Source organism: Nanorana parkeri, unplaced genomic scaffold, assembly GCF_000935625.1.
Source record: "Nanorana parkeri isolate BGI_ZX_2015 unplaced genomic scaffold, ASM93562v1 scaffold1, whole genome shotgun sequence".
Classification (NCBI taxonomy): Eukaryota; Metazoa; Chordata; class Amphibia; order Anura; family Dicroglossidae; genus Nanorana; species Nanorana parkeri.
This window is the reverse complement of record NW_017306269.1, coordinates 3,673,130-3,691,806: the sequence shown is the minus strand read 5'-3', so window position 1 is coordinate 3,691,806 and position 18,677 is coordinate 3,673,130. Positions and strand designations below refer to the sequence as shown.

General features: G+C 42.3%; 1 protein-coding gene across 1 annotated transcript; it reads right to left on the bottom strand.

Moving 5' to 3' along the window:
* Positions 1-2,983: 2,983 nt before the first annotated feature.
* NEK2 (NIMA related kinase 2) lies at positions 2,984-17,652 on the bottom strand. The gene is given in 10 exon segments (XM_018554616.1): positions 2,984-3,322; positions 5,222-5,298; positions 5,768-5,822; positions 7,528-7,747; positions 8,528-8,654; positions 8,926-9,008; positions 10,266-10,506; positions 12,123-12,323; positions 16,147-16,169; positions 17,517-17,652. Coding segments are annotated over 10 exon segments (1,335 nt in total). The 5' UTR covers positions 17,613-17,652; the 3' UTR covers positions 2,984-3,110.
* Positions 17,653-18,677: the final 1,025 nt, after the last annotated feature.

The window sequence follows — 18,677 nt, the reverse complement described above, 5'->3', positions numbered from 1 at the left end:
CTTAGACCGCATGCACGATATTTACCTCATGGAGGACCTAACGAGCTCCCTCAAACACAGCAATACTCAGTTCTCTGGTACCTGGCTCCCTTGGATGGAGTTCATGAGCCCCCCGGAATACCTCACGCTCTGATAGGATACGGCTACATGCAGCTGGCAACAGTTGTAGGATCCGTCTTCGCCCTGTTCTGGACCCCTCTCCTCCCCTCCCCCCCATACCTTAGCAAGACCCTTACCCTCCCCATCCCTTGGTTCCCCCTCACTACCTTATGTAACTCTCACTTGCCAATAGCTTTCATGATGCTCACATCATCACAAGGTTATCCCGTCCATTTATGTTGCAAAGCCCCACTACACCCCAGCAATGACCACGGGACACCGAGTTACCCAAATCCAGCTATTCAGCTCCTATGTCTCGGAGAGGGAGGGACCCCCCGTGCTCACCGCTCCCACTGCCCTAACATGGGTCGCCCCAGGGTACCAACGACCTTCTCTTGCGTGGGGGGATCTAGTCCCCTCTTACCACACTCTTGATGTAAACTGTCGCATTATGTTTGTTCAAATCACTCATGTGTTGCAATGTGTATGAAACGTTTTATCGTCATAATTACTGCATTACTGTACGTGAATTAACCCCATGTGCATTATTTCATATTGTGTTATGTACAACTTGGATAAAAATGAAAAATCACTTCTCAGAACAGGGTCACCTAGCACAGATTATATGACGGGATGAAAATTAGAGCCTCTATAAAGATAGCTTGTGTCCAAAGTGCTTATCAATATGGCAAAATGTCACATTTGCCCGCGTTAGTACTTTAACATCTTTAGTTTTTATTGCCTTCATTTGTCAGTGCTATGGGGAAAGTCTGAGATTTAGATAATGTCACCATGACCTTTGATAAGCAATTTTCCTAGTGAATGCCACTACAGATCTTTCTTGAAAAAGAAAATATTTGTGTTTTATTTAAAAGCAAACCTGTAGTGATACAAATACACATAAGCATGACATGAGAATATCCAAATCTGAAGATAATCTGATGTGTATGAGGTGGCCTGACAGTTCTCAAGACAAAAAGTCTTTATAAGGTGTGTGGGCATAGCCAATATATGTAGTGCAGTAGGGGTGCGATGTATACGGTGTGTTTACACATGATATAGGTGCAAATGTTCTATATGGGAATGGGGGTGTTTTTGTTTGCGTATTTGTTTTACTTCACCTTATTACTGTCAGCAGAAGCTAACAAAGGGTGCACAGATATAAGCACATTTGGCTGCCACCATGCAGATAAAATGACATATAGAACCAAGGGATTAAAAATTCTTGAAAACTTTAACAGGTTTTAAATTGGGCCGAGACTCAGGCAACTTTATATGAATATTATAGCACTTATAGTGGACATTCTGCAGCTTTTGAGGCCACTTCATCCCTTTCACAGTGGCGTGCGGCTGTTGAGCATTAGGGCCCTGGCCTCAGTTCACAGGCCCTTCCTCTAGTTTACCAGGATCTTCTGACATGGGGTTGTGAAACATTTTTGAAAGCAGTGTTTGAATTGTAAATAGGATATCATGCAGTGGTGTACTCTTTGCTAATTACCCATAATGGTATAATATGGAAACAGTGCTTCCAGGCACAGGAAGTGTGCATACACATGGGGGGGGAATTTATCAACACTGGAGCAGACAAAGTCTAGAGCAGATTTGCATTGCAACCAATCAGCTTCTCTCTCTCATTTTCAAATCCCAACCAAGCAAACTGAAGAGAGACGCTGATTGGTTGCCATGGGCGTCTGCTCTAGTTTTGATAAATCCCCCCCCACTGTGGTTTGATCATCTTAAAGTAAAGCTGTGCCCAGTTCATACATATTCTGAACAAGGAATAACTGTGCGCCCTCATTCACTTCTCTTTGTACTAAATAAACATGGAGAAACTTAATTTTCAAAGTTCACAACACAGTTATTGGAATATTAAGTATGAGAACAGACCCTGGCAGGTTGTCAGCGCTCTCATGTGCTTCTGAGCCGTTAGAAACACACTGAAACTGACTTTTCTTTCACTTTTAAAAATGAAAAACGTCACATTAAAAGCAGTGGCAGTGTAACACACCACAAATGAACTTTGGTATATTCTATATTCAGAATTGCAACTCAATGGGGTGAATGGGCCCTAAAATAATACATGGCACTGTCACATGATCTCTCCCATGACATCCATGCTTTTACATTATAAATGATATGCTAAAGGTAATTTTTTTTTCTTCTGATTGCTTCATCACTTCAAACTGTGCTAATGGACCCGTCAGATTTCACTATAGGAGCATTTGCTATCTTGTTCCAGTATGCATAGTCCATTTGTACACTATGGCAAACGTCGTACAGCTGAGTGTACCATCCTCCCGCAATAACTACTTTGTGTTCTCTGTCACCACTCCAGTGTGGTCCTCTATGATACATTATCCTTATTCAGCTCCACAAATGATGGAGTTGCATTATGCTGGCACTTGGCTCCACACTTCGGCACCTTCCAAATGACAAGGGCAGTGCACATGTCCTGCAGGCAGTACAACAACAAAAAATGCGGCGGATAGGACAAGCTTTTTTTTTTTTTTAAAACTTCAGTTACCCTTTAGGATAACAATCACAAATATATACATCAAAATGCTAGAACCTCCTAAAATAGGAGTTGGGAAAAAATATATGAATATGGTAACAAGAGAATCAGACATCAGTTACAAATAAAACTCAGTCTTGTTTGCAAAATCATATTGCCAGACATATTCCATCCACATCACATAAACTAGTATATTTATAGGGGCATTTCAGACCGATAACTCCCAACATTCAAACCTTAGATATAAAATGTTAAAAAAAAAAAAACACCCCTACATTTTTAAAAGGTTTTCTGTTCAGTCCAACGAGATAAAAGAATCTTCACATTCAGGCCACACCTTTTTACAATGTAAACCATGCTGCAGATGTTTGTAACTAACCAATTAGTATGCGCAACTGGAATTACCATTCGAATAGGTATATATTAATTTGATAAATAACGTGGGCTGACCACCCTAGTATAAAAACAGTATCTAACATCCACAGAGGTCCAGCATCTCTCAGCGCATTCCAAGTATCTGCCGGCTTTTCAACTGATAGTTCTTCTCCAGCTCACTCAGGGCCTGGGCACGTATATTGGCAGCTTGCAGCCGCTGCTTTAACTCTATGCACTTCTCGTGAGTAGGGGGCGGTTTACCCCCACTACTACGGTTCTCTTTACTTTCAGTGCCAAAGTGGGCATTCTTCTTACTCCTTATGGAAGATCCGAGATCTGGAAAAGAAAGGAAGACATCATGATGCAGTTTAAATCAAATACAGTTTTAACTAAAAATACAATACAAGGACACATCTCTGCTCTTGTTAAACCTATAGCACAACAGTTTCCTTTTCTGTGTAACCTAAAAGATAATCCTTGTTAATAAAATTAAAGATCTCGTCAGATTACATCATGTAGTTCAGCATAAGTGTCTAGAATTGTTTAAAATGCATGTAGAGCCAAATAAGTTTGCTTTAGTTGTGGACAGTGTGGGAAGATTAGAACCACAGCCAGGTTTTTTTTTTATTGCTGTGTCTCACTGGGGTAGATCTATTCTATTAGTCCTAGTCAGACCATTGGCAACGAAAAGTAATGGAAGGAAACCCCGCCCCCCCCAACTAAGGATAAGAACCTCAGTAAAGTTTTTAACATTTTTAAAAACAAATGTTTAAGTGATGGAATATCCAATATTTTACAGTTATCCCCAGAACAGGAGGTGAAGGGAAATCTTCCAATATAGACACCTGCTCTGATGACAACTGCCCTAAAGGAGAGTTCCCCTCACTTTGTAAAGATTTTCTCTCAATTCCTATTGCATCTCCTATCTGTTTTCCATCCAAAACTAAAAAAAAAGTTCTGGCTTTAAATAATTGAATATAATAAAATTAGATCTTTTTTCTTTTAGTTTAAAATAGTTTTCTACCTTTAACAATTCCATAAAAATGCCTCTCCTATAAATCACTAACACCGGCCACTCTCCACTTGTACATGTAAAAAGCCCCTCATTCAGTTAGTTATGTGCAGTCTACCTACAAGCAGCTCTAAGGCTACGGAAGCGTTTATGTGATGTAGCTCCAGTCTTTACTGTATAGAACTTTGAAGGGGTTTTTCACGTTAGCATGAAAATAGAAAAGCCATTCAAAGCTTTTTGCCTTTGTGAGAATCAAAGCTTCTCCCTACCAGTAGCTCAGCACAAACATATGCAGGAAAGGGATAACCGCTAAGATTCCTAAACCGCGACTGAGGCTTCAGAGAAAGACAAGAACGACCCTAGTAATGGGCACAGAGTCATCATGTTTACATTGTTGCCAGCCAATAAACTCATAGAGGGAGTAGGATTAAAAACAAGCACGTATAGATTATAAAAGGAGCATGGCCCTTATACATTCAGAAATTGGGGAATGGGCATCTTCAACTAAAGCCTAACAACAAAATATCTTCAAAGTAGGCGTCTAGGCTTTTTTTTTTCCCCCCGCCAATGGAATGGTGTGGGTAAGACAGTTTAGAACTGTCAGGTTTTATCAGTCTGTACATGGGAGATGTCTCTTTTCTTCCTGTCATGGAAATAAGCAGGGATTTGAGATACTGCTGGACACACAGGCAGCAATATAAAAAAAAGGTACACATTCCTAATAAATATAAAAAAAAAAAAAAAAGAAGGGGACCTACAACTGCCAATGACCTCCTTCCAAAACATGCTAGTTGTCTGGGTATTGAGCAGAGAAAGACTGACCTGGAACAAGTACACAGATTAGGAAAATTCAAACACTCCATCTGCCTACTTGTTCTGGATTAGTAACTCCCGGCTGAAGCCAGAAACTAGCATGAAGGTGGCCAGAAATGGCAGCCTCTACCCATCCCAGAAGAGAGGTTTCCTACAATTTTGCAGCAATAGCATCCATAAACCACACTGTGATATAACACAGCAGCTATGGAGTTTACATGCCAATTAACTTATCCCACTTTAAATACAATAAAAGACACCAGAAAAAGTAATTTATTCAAAATAAATATATACAACCTAAATCAATAGCAGGATTAAAAAGTTCATGATATGCACATATAAAAGTTAAGGCAACTGGTAGTTTTGCCAATCTATTAAAGCTTCCAGAGGTTTCCTGTTTGCTCTCGTACCTAGACCATTCTCCATGGCAGCTCCATAGATGCGCTGCTCCTTCAGCAAATTGAAGTTCTTCATCAAGCTTTCAGCCCTGCAGAGAATGAAAGAGTGTTGTCAAGATTAATTATGGTCCTTTGCCTATTTGTGTGCCATTTCAGAGTTTTCCCCTTACTCCCTGTTATGTTGCTATAACAGAAAACATTAGATTGACAGCCAGAAAACCAGCATTTCCATTTTTTTTGCAGAATCACTGTAACAGTACTAAGCTTTTATTACTTTAAAAAAAAAAAAAAAACACAATGAAGAAATATTACAGTGGGCATGATCTTCAGCCCATGTGATGTCACTAAAACTTGCAGAGGAGATGTGGCTGCATCTAAGTGCAATGGCCGCTCTTAACATACATTCACTGCTTATAAAAAAAAGGTCCTAGCCCCTAGAAATGACAAAGCTTTCACTGGTTGGAAGCCTTATTGGCCATGTTATAATCACAAGTATCCTTGCCATGACTATATGCATCTTGAGTTTGTGTTTTACAAATGTTAAACACACCAACCTACCTTGAGAGTTTATCTTCTGCTAGCCTCTCCCGTACACACAACTCTCTTTCGCGCTCTGAAAGAGATTCAGAATAAGAGAGCCGTTATAATTAGGAATATGATCAAAGTGAAACATCCTCATTTCGGAAGGAGGGTTGATGCATGTGGAGGAATAGATGGGCCACAAACACTTGAGAACTATGGGGTAACCATTTTATCCCATAGTTCTCTTTAGGGTCACGGGAGGTCATACACCAACCTCCTTCCGTGACCCAAAGCTCATGATAAGGCCTGCTATATACTGAGAGTGCCGGCGGCAGGACGGATCCTGACAATACTGTCGAGATCCATCCAGCTGGCTGATTTACAACAGGCTCTGCCTATCTATCTAGAGCCTGAGCCAGCTGTACCCACCGCCTCCCGTCTGTCCCTCCAGTCAGCGTTGGAGGAACGGGGGGGGGGGGGTTAATTCCTGCAGTCACCACTCTCTGCAGGGAGTATGTGTTCACTCACTTCCCGATCAATAGAGCCGACATGTGAGTTTCATTGTGAAACGTTGGCTGCAACTATGAGGATGAGTGTAAATCACTCACATGATAGTTCTCCTTTAACCCTAAGATGCTTCCAGTATGCTCACATTTTTAACCCAAAGCTGCTTCCAGTGTGCTTACACTTTATGTACCCATACACCTCAGTATAAAATTCCTTATACAGTTTCTCCATTTGTGCTGCCATATGATAAGTATTTAAAAGGTTTTTCCAGAGTATCCAAGATGAACCAGTGGTTGGGGGTTACTAAGGGATGCAGTATGCCTGACTGGCAGTTTATGTTAGGGCAGATCCAGTATCTTCCTTCCCTCCCATTATAAGGAGGGGTCCCAAGGTATGCTGATCAGCCATGACAGCCAATAAAAGTGAAATATAGGGGCTAAAGAACATACTAGAACATCACTTAGTATTACTCAGCCCACACTGTCAGTGCCACACATCCGGTGCTGAGATCAAGTACCTGCTGTAGAACACTGATCACAATTGGTTTGCTTGTTGTACCCATCCTCCATTCAGAAAATACTTTTGCATTCTTTTCACTGAATAAAAAGGTGTTCTGTGATTGGAGGAGGGGAGATTATGACATTCACCCACACCTCTTCCAAATCACAGAATGCAAAGCAAGTCCTTTCTGAATGGCGAACAGGTACAGCAACCATCCCACTGTGATCAGTGTAATACAGCCAGAACTTGAAAGCTCAGCACAGAAAGGCGAGAGCGGGCTGAATGGAACTACGAGATTTAACAAATGCTGCAGCAGCCAGATATGGGGCACACTTCAAATCCCTGCTAATTTACTTTTACTGTGCAAACATACATCTGAAACTAATCTTTGGTCAAAAACAATCTTTGTGATACTAAGTCAGAAGTTAATAGCTAAGGTGCTTGAATTCATTAACAAACATGCATCTTATTTGTGTATCACTCGGCTGTAGATCCTCAAATCATCTCTGAATTGGTGCTGACACTGTCCTTCCTTCTGGAGGGTGGCTACTTTTGTTCCCCATGGTCTCCGTGTATTGTAAAGTAGCCACCGCTCCAAACTCACTCCTGTGATGGAAGTAAAGTCAAGCCTTCTGCAATTGCCATGGAAATCTACACTATGCGCACATTGCCTATTTCTAAAGTCGTCTTCTTCTTAAATGGACAGGAATGCCCTCGGGTCAACACAACATAAGGGGACTTAATTACATCAAAAGGGATACCTTCTATTTCTCACATTACAAACTTACGCTCAAGCCGATCTTCTCTCTCTGTCAACGCCTTTTCCCGCGCCAACAATTGCTGTTCCTTTAATCGGAGATCAGACAGCGTAGGATCTGGAGGATGCACCCGCTCCGGATCAGCAGATTTCCTGACTTTTCTCTCAGATATTCTGTTTTGTTCTTCCACCACAACGTCCGATAACAGAACACTCTGCAGAATCTCTTCAATGGATGGTCTCAAATAGTCCTGCCAGAAACCAAACCACTATGTGAAAAAAAAACAACTTACAACATCATATGAAATTCTTCTGAAGTTTACAAAATTACATATTCTGCAATTCACTAGTTACATAATATAAGCAAGTGGTTGCCAAGCCAGTCAGTGATCAGATTAATGTTACATTAAATGCAGTTTTCAGATATAGTGCATACTGGAAGCTCTACACTCTATATAGTCTTCTGCTATAAAAAGGTCAATAAAAAGCACCAAATTGCCTTTTTCAGCTACTCCCTACTGGGCAATGGCAGCACAACACTGACAACGACAGAGTCCCATCTAGAGACCAGTGTATTTCATGGTGCTCTATTAGCAATATTAAAGTTAGTATTCCGCTACTTGCACACAATAACCAAACACCTTGATGTACCTCTGCCAGGTAACAATGTTCTTCTGAAAAGTCTAAGGCATCATATTTATGCAAATAGTAACTTGAGCTAATGCTGACACTTTGCCCTCTACCTCCTTTGACTAACTATATGTGCCCAGTGATCGGCCAATCAAGCAGTGAAGGAGGCAGGCTCTAGAAGAGAAAAACTACAGCTTGCATGCAGTAGCAGGACTCTGCATGTAGTTTGTGATGATCTGATATATCGGATATACTAATAAAAAAATACTAAAGATGTTTTGTAAATCTAAACTGGCATCAGACATGACATAACTTACAAATCTTGCAGTGTAATGCAAGTGCAGTGTAATGAGCACTTCATCCTGGGGTTCCCATTTCCATGCACCATTGACAGAACTCACCTTCAGGTTCAACATTTGTGTAATAATTTGGTTCAGCTCTTCTGAATAGCGATATGGGATCCGTCTAAACTTCCCTATTTTGATCTTTTCCGCCAGCTCTTTCTGATTATAAGCAGTAAACGGTGGCCTAAGAGAAAGCAAAAAACTGGTTATTTTAAAAAGAGAACCTGTCAGCCATTTTTAAATATAGAAGCAGCTTTAAAGTTAATACATTAGGGATCTGGCTTTAAGGATTAATCAAGCCTCAATTCAGAACACAGCTTTAAAACCAAACCAAATCTGTCACAAGGAAAACACATAGGGATCACTGGGTTTTTTGGTGCCAATATTGGTTGAGGAAGCATTGCGTACATTTAAAGCGTAATCTATGCTTCTCCAGGAAAGCAGGTACTACTTACGAGAGAGCACATAGTTCATAGAGAAGACAGCCCAATGACCATATATCAGACTTCTCATTGTAAGACATTCTATTCATCTGCTCCTAGAACATAAAATAAAATGCTTGTCAATAGATGATTACAAAAGCATGCAGATAAGGTTTTTAAAATGAGTATTCTCAAGCTGCAAATAAAGTGATAGTGTCAAATGCTAAACAATTAACAAAAAGTGTGCAGAACAGGCAAGGTTGGGGATTTTATGAACAATGTTAAAGTGTTTTAGAAGGCAATATGTGGAGGAGAGAAGTGAGGGTGTGACAGCATCACAAGCTAGCCAGGCCCACCAACCACTCTGGCAAGCCAGTGTGCATCAGAGGGCAGAAGTTTTGCTGTCTGGGTGCTTGCAGCCTAATTGCTGCATTGTCTGGGGGAGGCCTAGAATGCCTGGATGGGGTTCCTGCTGATGGAGCGGTGGTTATGAACAGCTTTAGCATGGAGGAAAGACAGCATGGGTGGCTAGGAAGAGTCAGTTACGAACTGCCTCAGTATGGTGAAGACAGCATAGTTCACACAGTCATATCTGATAGATGGGAGACAGCACTGTGCCTGGCCAACCAGGATCAAACAGAAGAGTGTCAAAGTGCATATTATAAGCGTGAGTGATCACAGCATTGAGAGCACAGTGATCATGTGTACCAAAGTGGGAAACTCAGCAACATATACACCAACTGGAAACAGCATACATGATGCGTTTACTGTTTCACGCCTAAAGTAAATCCAAAAATCTGTGTTTCAGTATGTTGGCATCATGCCCATTATTATCTTAAGCAAATGTACAGCAAAGTTTCTTACCTGCCAGTAATAACAATTCCTGTTGCATGCTGGCAAAGCTAAACCTGACATGCACTCCTTGGAGTCATAGTGCACATGGCAGGCTGACAACACTGCTGTATATTGCTAGAAAATGACTCAGCAATACCAGCCTGCAACAGGAAGTGCTGTTACTTGCAGGATCTCCAGGTCAGAAATTTTGCAAAACAGTCCAAAAACACAAAATTTGCTTAAAGCTGTACTCCAGGGAAACTCCAAAGTTACCCTGTAGTGTGCTTCTTCCTGGACTGCAAGGGTTAAAAGGTGTTTTTTTTTTGTCCATCAGAATAGAAGAAAGCTTTACTTACCTCATCCTTCCCTCCCCAGCAGCTGACACTTTTCCCCTCTTGCCTCTGACACAGATGACCCTTTTGGTTGGAAGCCATGGACATAGGTCCGTTCCACCCAACTAGGATATATTTAGTTTCGCACAAGCCCAGTTGTACCTGCTGCGTTTAAGTCATAAGAACGTAAGACAATAAAATACTCACAGGCGACATGTAGTAAGGAGTACCAACAAATGTTTTAGCAAAACTGGTATCATGGTGCAATATTCGTGCTAACCCAAAGTCTCCAAGTTTTACATTCCTCTTGGCATCTAGAAATATGTTGGCCGGTTTCAGGTCTCGATGGAGAACAGTGTGACCCCCATCACTCCTTCTGTGACAGTCTTTTAGAGCCAAGGCAAGCTGAACAAATACATGCAATATGAAGTCTTCTTCTAGGTACTGCCTGGAAGATAACAGAATGAAAGTAATAGGAGCAGTCGGCAAAGATATGACTTCATAGAATGATGAGAATTTAGGATTCTAAAATTTTGTAAAATTATTTTATTTCCTTCCACCCCCAACAAAGGTAAGATGGTTGTATTCCACAACCTCACAGCCACAAAACATGAGCATTTCAGGCTTTCCCTATAGCCCAGATTAAAACACATAGTCTACCTTTTGCAAAGAAGTAATATACATACCCACATTGATGAAAGAAAAAAAAAAAAAGTGCATTTATTACATTTCTTGTAATGTAAAGCCTTCAAATCACTGCAACTGCGAGTGGATCACAGGGCAATGCACAGGCTCCTGCAGACTATCCAGCCTCAGGCCCATACATTACAAGGATAGAGGAAGCAATCAGTGGATTAGGTGCCATGATGTCAATGCACTTGTGCACCATTGAGGCCACAGAGGAAGACTGACTGTAGTCTATACATGTACAGTGCTTCAGTTACCTGGACATATGAAGGGAAACTGCTTTATTTACCCGCCTCCCGGCTGGCGGGAAACGGTCATAATTTAAAAAAGGCAGCAATGCCTGTTTACAGAAAAGCGATCCGCCGGCTCGCTTGTATGAGGTGCCGATCGCTTGACATGTTTAGTGTCTATTTACCTGACGTACAACAGCAAAAAGTTTCCCAGCACACTCACCAGCCAGCATGCAAAAAAACTTGTCTCGCCGCTAAGGTTAGAAACAGAGGTTTAGATACACGTCTTCTGCAGAAAATGTGAAAGCTGCACAGCCGCGCCAAGGCACCTCTATATAGTGCGGTCCCAACTCTAAATTAGGAGAGTCTCCATCATCAATTTGTAACCAGCTCTAAGCAAGGTGCACATGGAAGGACAATTTGTAACCAGCTCTAAGCAAGGTGCACATGGAGCTGGTTACAAATTGATGAGTGCGTTTGCCATTTGTTTTGCTTGACTGATTTGGTGCAGTGTGGGGTCCCTTGTGCCTTTAAGGAGGCTGGGCTTCCTCCTGACAAACCTGCACCCAATTTTATCTTTCCCATATGTGCTTCAAGATGGAGACTCCGATAGTTTAGTTAGGACCGCACTATATAGGAGGTGCCTTGGCGAGGCTTTGCGGCTTTCACATTTTCTGCAGAAGACGTGTATCTAAAACCTCTGTTTTTATGTTTTTAACCTTTGCGGTGAGACAAGTTTTTTTGCATGCTGGCTGGTGAGTGTGCTGGGAAACTTTTTGCTGTTGTACTGTATTAAGCCCTTCCAAGTGCACCTTGCTTAGAGCTGGTTACAAATTGATGAGTGCGTTTGCCATTTGTTTTATTTACCTGACGTGACCCCATCTTTTTATATTTTACCAAAAATATGGGTAAGAATAAAATGTTTTAACAAAAGGGAAAACTTTTTTTATTTTTGAAATCTTTGGTTCTTTTTTCATTATATAGTATAAATAAAACCCCCAGTGGTGATTAAATACCCCCAAAAGAAAGCTCTATGTGTCCCCAAAAACTGGTATAAAATTAATTTCAGTATAGGTTACACATCTATTTATAAACTGGTGACTTTGATGAGCTCTGCACTCAGTAAATGTCTGAAATATGACTATACCTTTCCTTAGTGCATTGGGCAATAAGACTGGCTAGGTCCCCTCCTTCACAATACTCCATCACAATGTACAGGGTTGTGTTAGTCCGATCAATTATGCGGTCAAAGTAACGGACAATATTTGGATGTCTTAATTCCCGCAGCAGGTTTTACAAAAGGGGACTATTTATAAAATCAGTGAATGTGACATTTACCAAATATTCACTGCAATTGAATCTTCCGATCTTTCTGGTGAATGGGTTTCAAATTACAGGGTATGATTAGCCACTAGTAAGTGTCTTTTCTGAAGCCATCAACTGTGTTAAAGCAGTTGGGACAAACCATATACTGTAACATTGATGAAGGTGCTCAGCTTTTATTATTAGTAGTTTAGATTTTCCAAAAGAAAAAAAAATGTGTTTTCATTGCAGAACAAAAACAGTGACCGTTATACAAAGTGAAAAAATAATGATCTAGGGCTGAATCAAAAAGTCAGGTTGTCACCACAGGGTGTGGGGGGGAGACCAAAAATAAACTGCAACGGTAATATTTCATTTTCATTTTGCCATAGCTCCACTTTAACATTGAGTGTTACAGTCATTCTGGAATGTAATCGAAGGGCTGAAGGTCTTGTCGTGCTGCTCCAGTCTAGTGCTGGTCATTAGTGATGAGCCTGGTGTGAACTCAGTATGCCCAATCCCATGCAAAGCCAACTGCCACCCCCTCCTCCTCCCTACCCAATCAGTTGCAGAGATGCGCATTCCATGCCCCACAGCTATATGTCACAAAAGGGCAGGGAATGCTCCCCGCCACAACTGCTGCCACTTATTGGGCTGGGAGAGGGAAGTGATGGTCACAGTTTTGAGCAGGCTCGGGTGAACACAGGTCAACAGAGTTCACACCAAGCCCAGGCTCATCTCTCCTGGTTACATGTCTAAAAGTGCAGGCCTTTGGTCATATAATCGCAGAGGGAAAGGATTCCCCAACAACTCTTGAACAATATGCAGATCAAGAGTTGACCAGAACTGCTGAGAAAATGAATATCAACGCTGTGCTTCCTCTGTGGATTTTAAGGATTAATTACTCTACAGTACCTGCAGTTACAGAAGTCAGGGAGGGCTTCTTTTCAAACATTTGCTGTGACAAGGCAACTGGCACTTACTCAACCTTTTCAGCGGAGGCGGTCCGCACTTAAATGCCAATTTTCTCTTTTAAACTCCAACTTTCTTCCTTGTTTGCCCAATCATGCGATCCCTTTTCCCGGCTTTATGGTTTTGGATGTCTCCTTTACCTAGCAGGGTCCAATGGGAACACCCATGTGTGCACGCTACCATGATAAGACTACAGTCTCCTGACATACATGTTTCAACCCTGCCACAATCTTTTCAATGAGCAGGCAGGCATGCAATGCACAATGAATGATGGGACAAGTGGAAGTGTTATCTGCTGACTGTTGATGTAATAAAGCAATCACTTGCTGCAATGAGCTGGTTTTACCTACATGGATACGTTTCTGATGAAAAACACTAGGCTTCAGTATTACTTTAAGACTCAGATTCCTATTTGTGAGTGGTTGCTTTAAGCATCTCTTTTGTTTGGGAGCAACCAGAGCTCAATAGTGATTGGTACTGTACTACTGTTATTCATGTTCACATAACAGAATTTTAGAAGGAGGAAACTTTAGCAGCTTTAGCTTCCTGCCGCAGTCATGGCTATAACCAACGATGCTGATAAGACATTTCATCCCTACATGGATCATCCCATAGTACACTTTAAATCTGAAGTCAAGGTAGGGGATTTTATGCCCCCCCCTTCTTTAGATTACAGCCTTAGTAACTATTAAAAAAAAACAAAAACAGATTCTTGCCTAAATACTTACCTGAAACCATGGCCATGGGACAAGTCAGGTCCAAAGACTTTCTTCTGAACTGTCGAGTGGAAGGGTCTTTCAAGTGCCCATGTCGCTATCTGGTGACATGAACACTATCGAGGTGGAATAGGCCAACCTGAAGAGATGAGTTTTCAAGGATCACCTAAAAGGTGGACAGAGTAGGAGATAAGTGGACAGGTTGGGGTAGGGAGTTCCAGAGGATGGGAGACACTCTGGAAAAATCCTGGAGGCGAACATGCGACGAGGGCTGAAGAGCAGGGATCTTGGGAGGAGCGAAGAGGGTGGTTTGGGTGATATAGGTTGGGGCAGAGTTGTAGATGGCTTTACAGGTTCTTGTTAGTACCCCCCAAAAAAACACTTTTTAAACCAAACCGTGTTACTGCCGTGATGATTATGTGGTCAGGAGACGTTTTCATCTAACCATACCACATAGTGAATGCCTTTCCTATACCCAAACAGTCAATAATCTATAGCAACTCGAAGACAAAAAAAATCCTCTACTAAAACCAGACAAGAAACAGATTTATGGATACCCTGCAACTTCTGTCCCAATTCCTCTTACTGAACCCGTCTCAGGGGTAACCTACCGGGGTGTGACGACAGGAAAATCAGCAAAGCAAAGATTTCAGTCAGTTTGGGGAAATGGTCCTTTCCAAACAATTCTTTCAGACACCAACAATCTACACATATCTGCTAAACAGCAGATGAACATGGTCTGCTTCTACATATGAGGCCAACCTTCCAAAGCCTACTGCTTGTATGGGCACAAAGCATCTTCTACAACATCCCAACACACGGCTAGGTCTCATCTGCGTATGGCATGTAGAAGGGACGTCCAGATACCAGTGCCGATACTTGGCATTTTCAGGAGAACTACCGGTGGTTGCAGCCATCATGCTGATCAATATACAAGGAACAATAGAACCTTCTTAAAACAGACGTATCTAAAACGTCTCACTTCCTCACAAAAACAAAAAAGTAGATTCCTTATTTTCGGGCAGCCAGCAAATCCTTTCTTCAGCAAACTACATCCAGAAACAATCGCCCATAAAATGAGGAATAACTCATTATTTTGGGGACCCATGATGAAAGTGATACATGCAGATACCTTCTGTATTAATGTAAATCTAAACCCCCAGTTGGATGGTATTTATCATGCTATATACACAAAACAACTGACGCGTTTTATTCATGAAATCCACTTTTTAACTTTCTTTATCCATCTTGCATCCGAGCTCTGCCGATTGCCCTCAGCCTCTTTCAGACACTTCCTGTCTACATGCACTAAACCATCAGCTGATCATTGCTCTGAACTGGATTCCCAACAGTGACAAGGGTGGACCATGTCTATGCAATCTGTGTCAGCATGGACGCTTGTAGCCTCCATCAGTGTAGCGTGTAACAACACAGAGCACAATCAGGAGAGAGTTGTCACCTCATAACAAGAAGTGCTTGAACAAGAACCTCCATGGCAGGACCACCAGGCATTATTTTAATGAAACCTGAAGAAGATTTAAAGGAATTGGAAAAAAAAAACAACTTTTGAAATGACATGAAACGCATGAAAGCCCGAATGATATTTTATGGAGAGTGTATAAACAAGTTTAGGAAGGCTCTCCTGTGCTTCAGACTAGGTCAGTGCAGGGATTCTTGGTTCCTTCGCACACATCTCACTATCATTCCTCCGATTATACCCTTCAGTCTACAAAGCCATTTATGTGAATGAAGTTGGGAACAAACATTAGATGGTCTAATCATTGGAGAACATTACTCACCAAATCATTTCTGGGCTTTTTGTCTAAGATGAAGTCTAGTGTCTGTTATTCTCACGGTCTGGGATGAGAATCTTGAAATTTCCCATCCTGCAACAGACTTACTGGCTGGTCAAGCCTGATGAAGGGACCATGAGTGGCCCCGAAACGTTGCTTTATGACGTGTGCTGCCACATCCAGTGTCATTTTCCTTATTTCTGCTGTTTCAGTTACACTTCATATCTATATAAATTACGTCACTGTGTTATGCTGGATTTCTAACTACAAGTGTAAGATTAGCATTGTTAGAGCCTAATCTGTGCATACATGGTATCTCCCATCTCACCCCTGCCGTTCTCTATATATTGGTACAGTCTTCTGCTAAAACTCACAGTAATCCCTCTACTCTCTCTCTTTCCACACCACCCTCTCAAAAGGTAAGGGGGCTATGTTATCCTGTGAATGGCTGGATAGGAATGTCTTTTCACTCTAAGAATGGACAAAGAATCACATCCTATGTAAGGAGATGGTAAATAAACTACATTGGATTATACTCGGAGTCAGACACCATCTGTGAATATCACCAAGTCAGTAGGTGGTCATACTGCCCGTACAGACAAGTCCAAGGAAGGTATGTGCAAATGCATAAAGCGGTGGTTGTAACAGAATAGGACGAGGTGTGTGTACATCAATAAAATGACCACTCAATTAAGATTTTACTTAGGTGTGCTGGTGATATACTTTACTATTTGAAGTGGCGCCATCCACCATCACTGCAGCGCCCACTTTAAAAAGGGACATACCAGTAAGGAGTGCGGTGGGAACCTCTTTGGAATTTGTTACTGGCTGGGGAGGCCTAGTGTAACGGTCCCAGGGGAAGTCACTGCATGGCATCTGTAAGGTAAATGCCCGGAGGCTCATCCATACAAATCCAATGTAGGTCAAGAGGCACTCAGGGGGCTTGCAGCAGAGAGTGGTCACCAGCACTTTATTGTCAACGTTTCAACAGAGCTCAGTCAGTCTTTATAAAGACACCCAACCTAGTGTAATGGAGGGGGGTTCAAGGGATCCTCCTTCAAGGGGTGGGAGGTGGCAATGACACACCTAGGGCCACCTGATGAAGGTGGGGTGGTCAGCATTCCTAAGACAGGACAGGACAGATTGTCTCCTGGATTCCACATTGAATTTGTCCTCCCCTGCCTTACAATAAGGAGGGATAGGGGAAGGCAAGGCAGAGAGGCCTCTATACCCAACCCTGGTGGTCCCAGAGAATCACTTATGGGTTTGGTACCTACCGTTTCAAGGTCACATGACTTTTTTCCTCCCTCCACACCGTGGTTTTTACCACAAGCTTATACAGGCCAGTGGAAGAAACCACTGCAGGCAGCAGGGAAAACAGGCATTGGCCCATCTGGCCAGTCAAATACCAGAAGCAGCACGTCATAGACCAAGCTGCCAGAAAGGCAAGCATTGCACCTCCTCTACTCTGGGCATGCTTTAAAGATACAAGGGGACTTTTGCTGTCAGGATCACTTTCACGATATCATATTTATTACAAGCACATTAGATGACGTCACTGCTCTGTATCTGGCCAGGGATCCCCATAACATTTAGCAGAGTTGATCCCTCATGACACACACAGCAGTCACAGCGCCCTCTGGTGTTCATGCATCAATAACAGCCGTTAAACGCAAATACATTTATTGGCAATTCGAACGAACACTCCGAACTATTCCAACATCGAAAGTTGTATCCACTCCCCCTGCAGCACCTCACCTTCCCATCCGCTTTCCTGCGAATTTTCTGACACTTTCCGTAAGATCCGGTGCCTATAGTGTATAGTAGCTCATAATCCTCCACCCGGGACGGCATCTTTCTGCCAGACGCGTACTCCTCACACACCCGTCCTGCGCTCCCCGGTACTATTTTAAAGTGTCTGTAATCCCGTCACCACAGCGGAACCCTACCACCAACACAAACTGTTTAAACGACGTGCTCCCTGCGTCCTGAGCATTGATTGGCTACAAGGGTCACGATCCTCGTCAGCTCATTGGTTCAGGTTTCCAGACTTCCCGTCCCTCTCGCTCGCTGATTGGCGACTGGGAAAAAAAACACGACGCAACTACGCAGCTGTTGTATGTAACTGGAGGAAGAGGCGGGGCGAAGAAGTGGTTTCCAGGTAACCGACGCGGCGCGAAGGGGGCGCGCGCAGCTTCAAACGGATTCTTTCCGATTGTGGGTCATGTGCTACAACCTGCATGTCGCCGAGCAACGGAGGAAGCCAGGAAGTGACGGTGCAGCTGATTATGTAAGGAGGGTTCAGCAGGTTTCCGGAAGTGAGTTTCAGCTGATCGTGTGAGGAGGATGGCAGTGCTCAGTGTATTGGTGGACATGGAGATCCTTATCACTGCTGGTATATTGTGTGAGAGCCTAAAGCTGGCCATACAGCGCTAGAATGTCATACAAACAACTCTCCTCGGAACATTCCATTATAGATATCTGGAATTCCGTTTGATTTTAACGTTCCATTTTGGAATGAATGGAGTTTACTGATGAAAAACCACCTTCAGTGATAGAATTTTGTTGGTTCGAGACATTTTCTGTTCGGCTTCATTTTTTTTCCATCACTGTTGAAAACGATCGTCAATTTCACCCGGTTGGGGAATCGACCGAATGTTCTAAAAACGAGCGTTAAAAGTGACCCTCCGTCTGGTCAGAACATTCAATAACGCCGTCAGAGACTCGACAAAATGTTGTCTTTTTGAAGTCTGATTTCAAATGTAATTCCTTCAGTTAAAGTTAATATTTTATTTATTATAGAAAAAAAATATGCATATGGGTTTGCTCCATAATGTAGGGCTGCAATTAAAAGAGAACTATGGGGTAAGTGTTTTTCCCCATAGTTCTCTTAAGGGTCACGGGAGGACATATACTAAC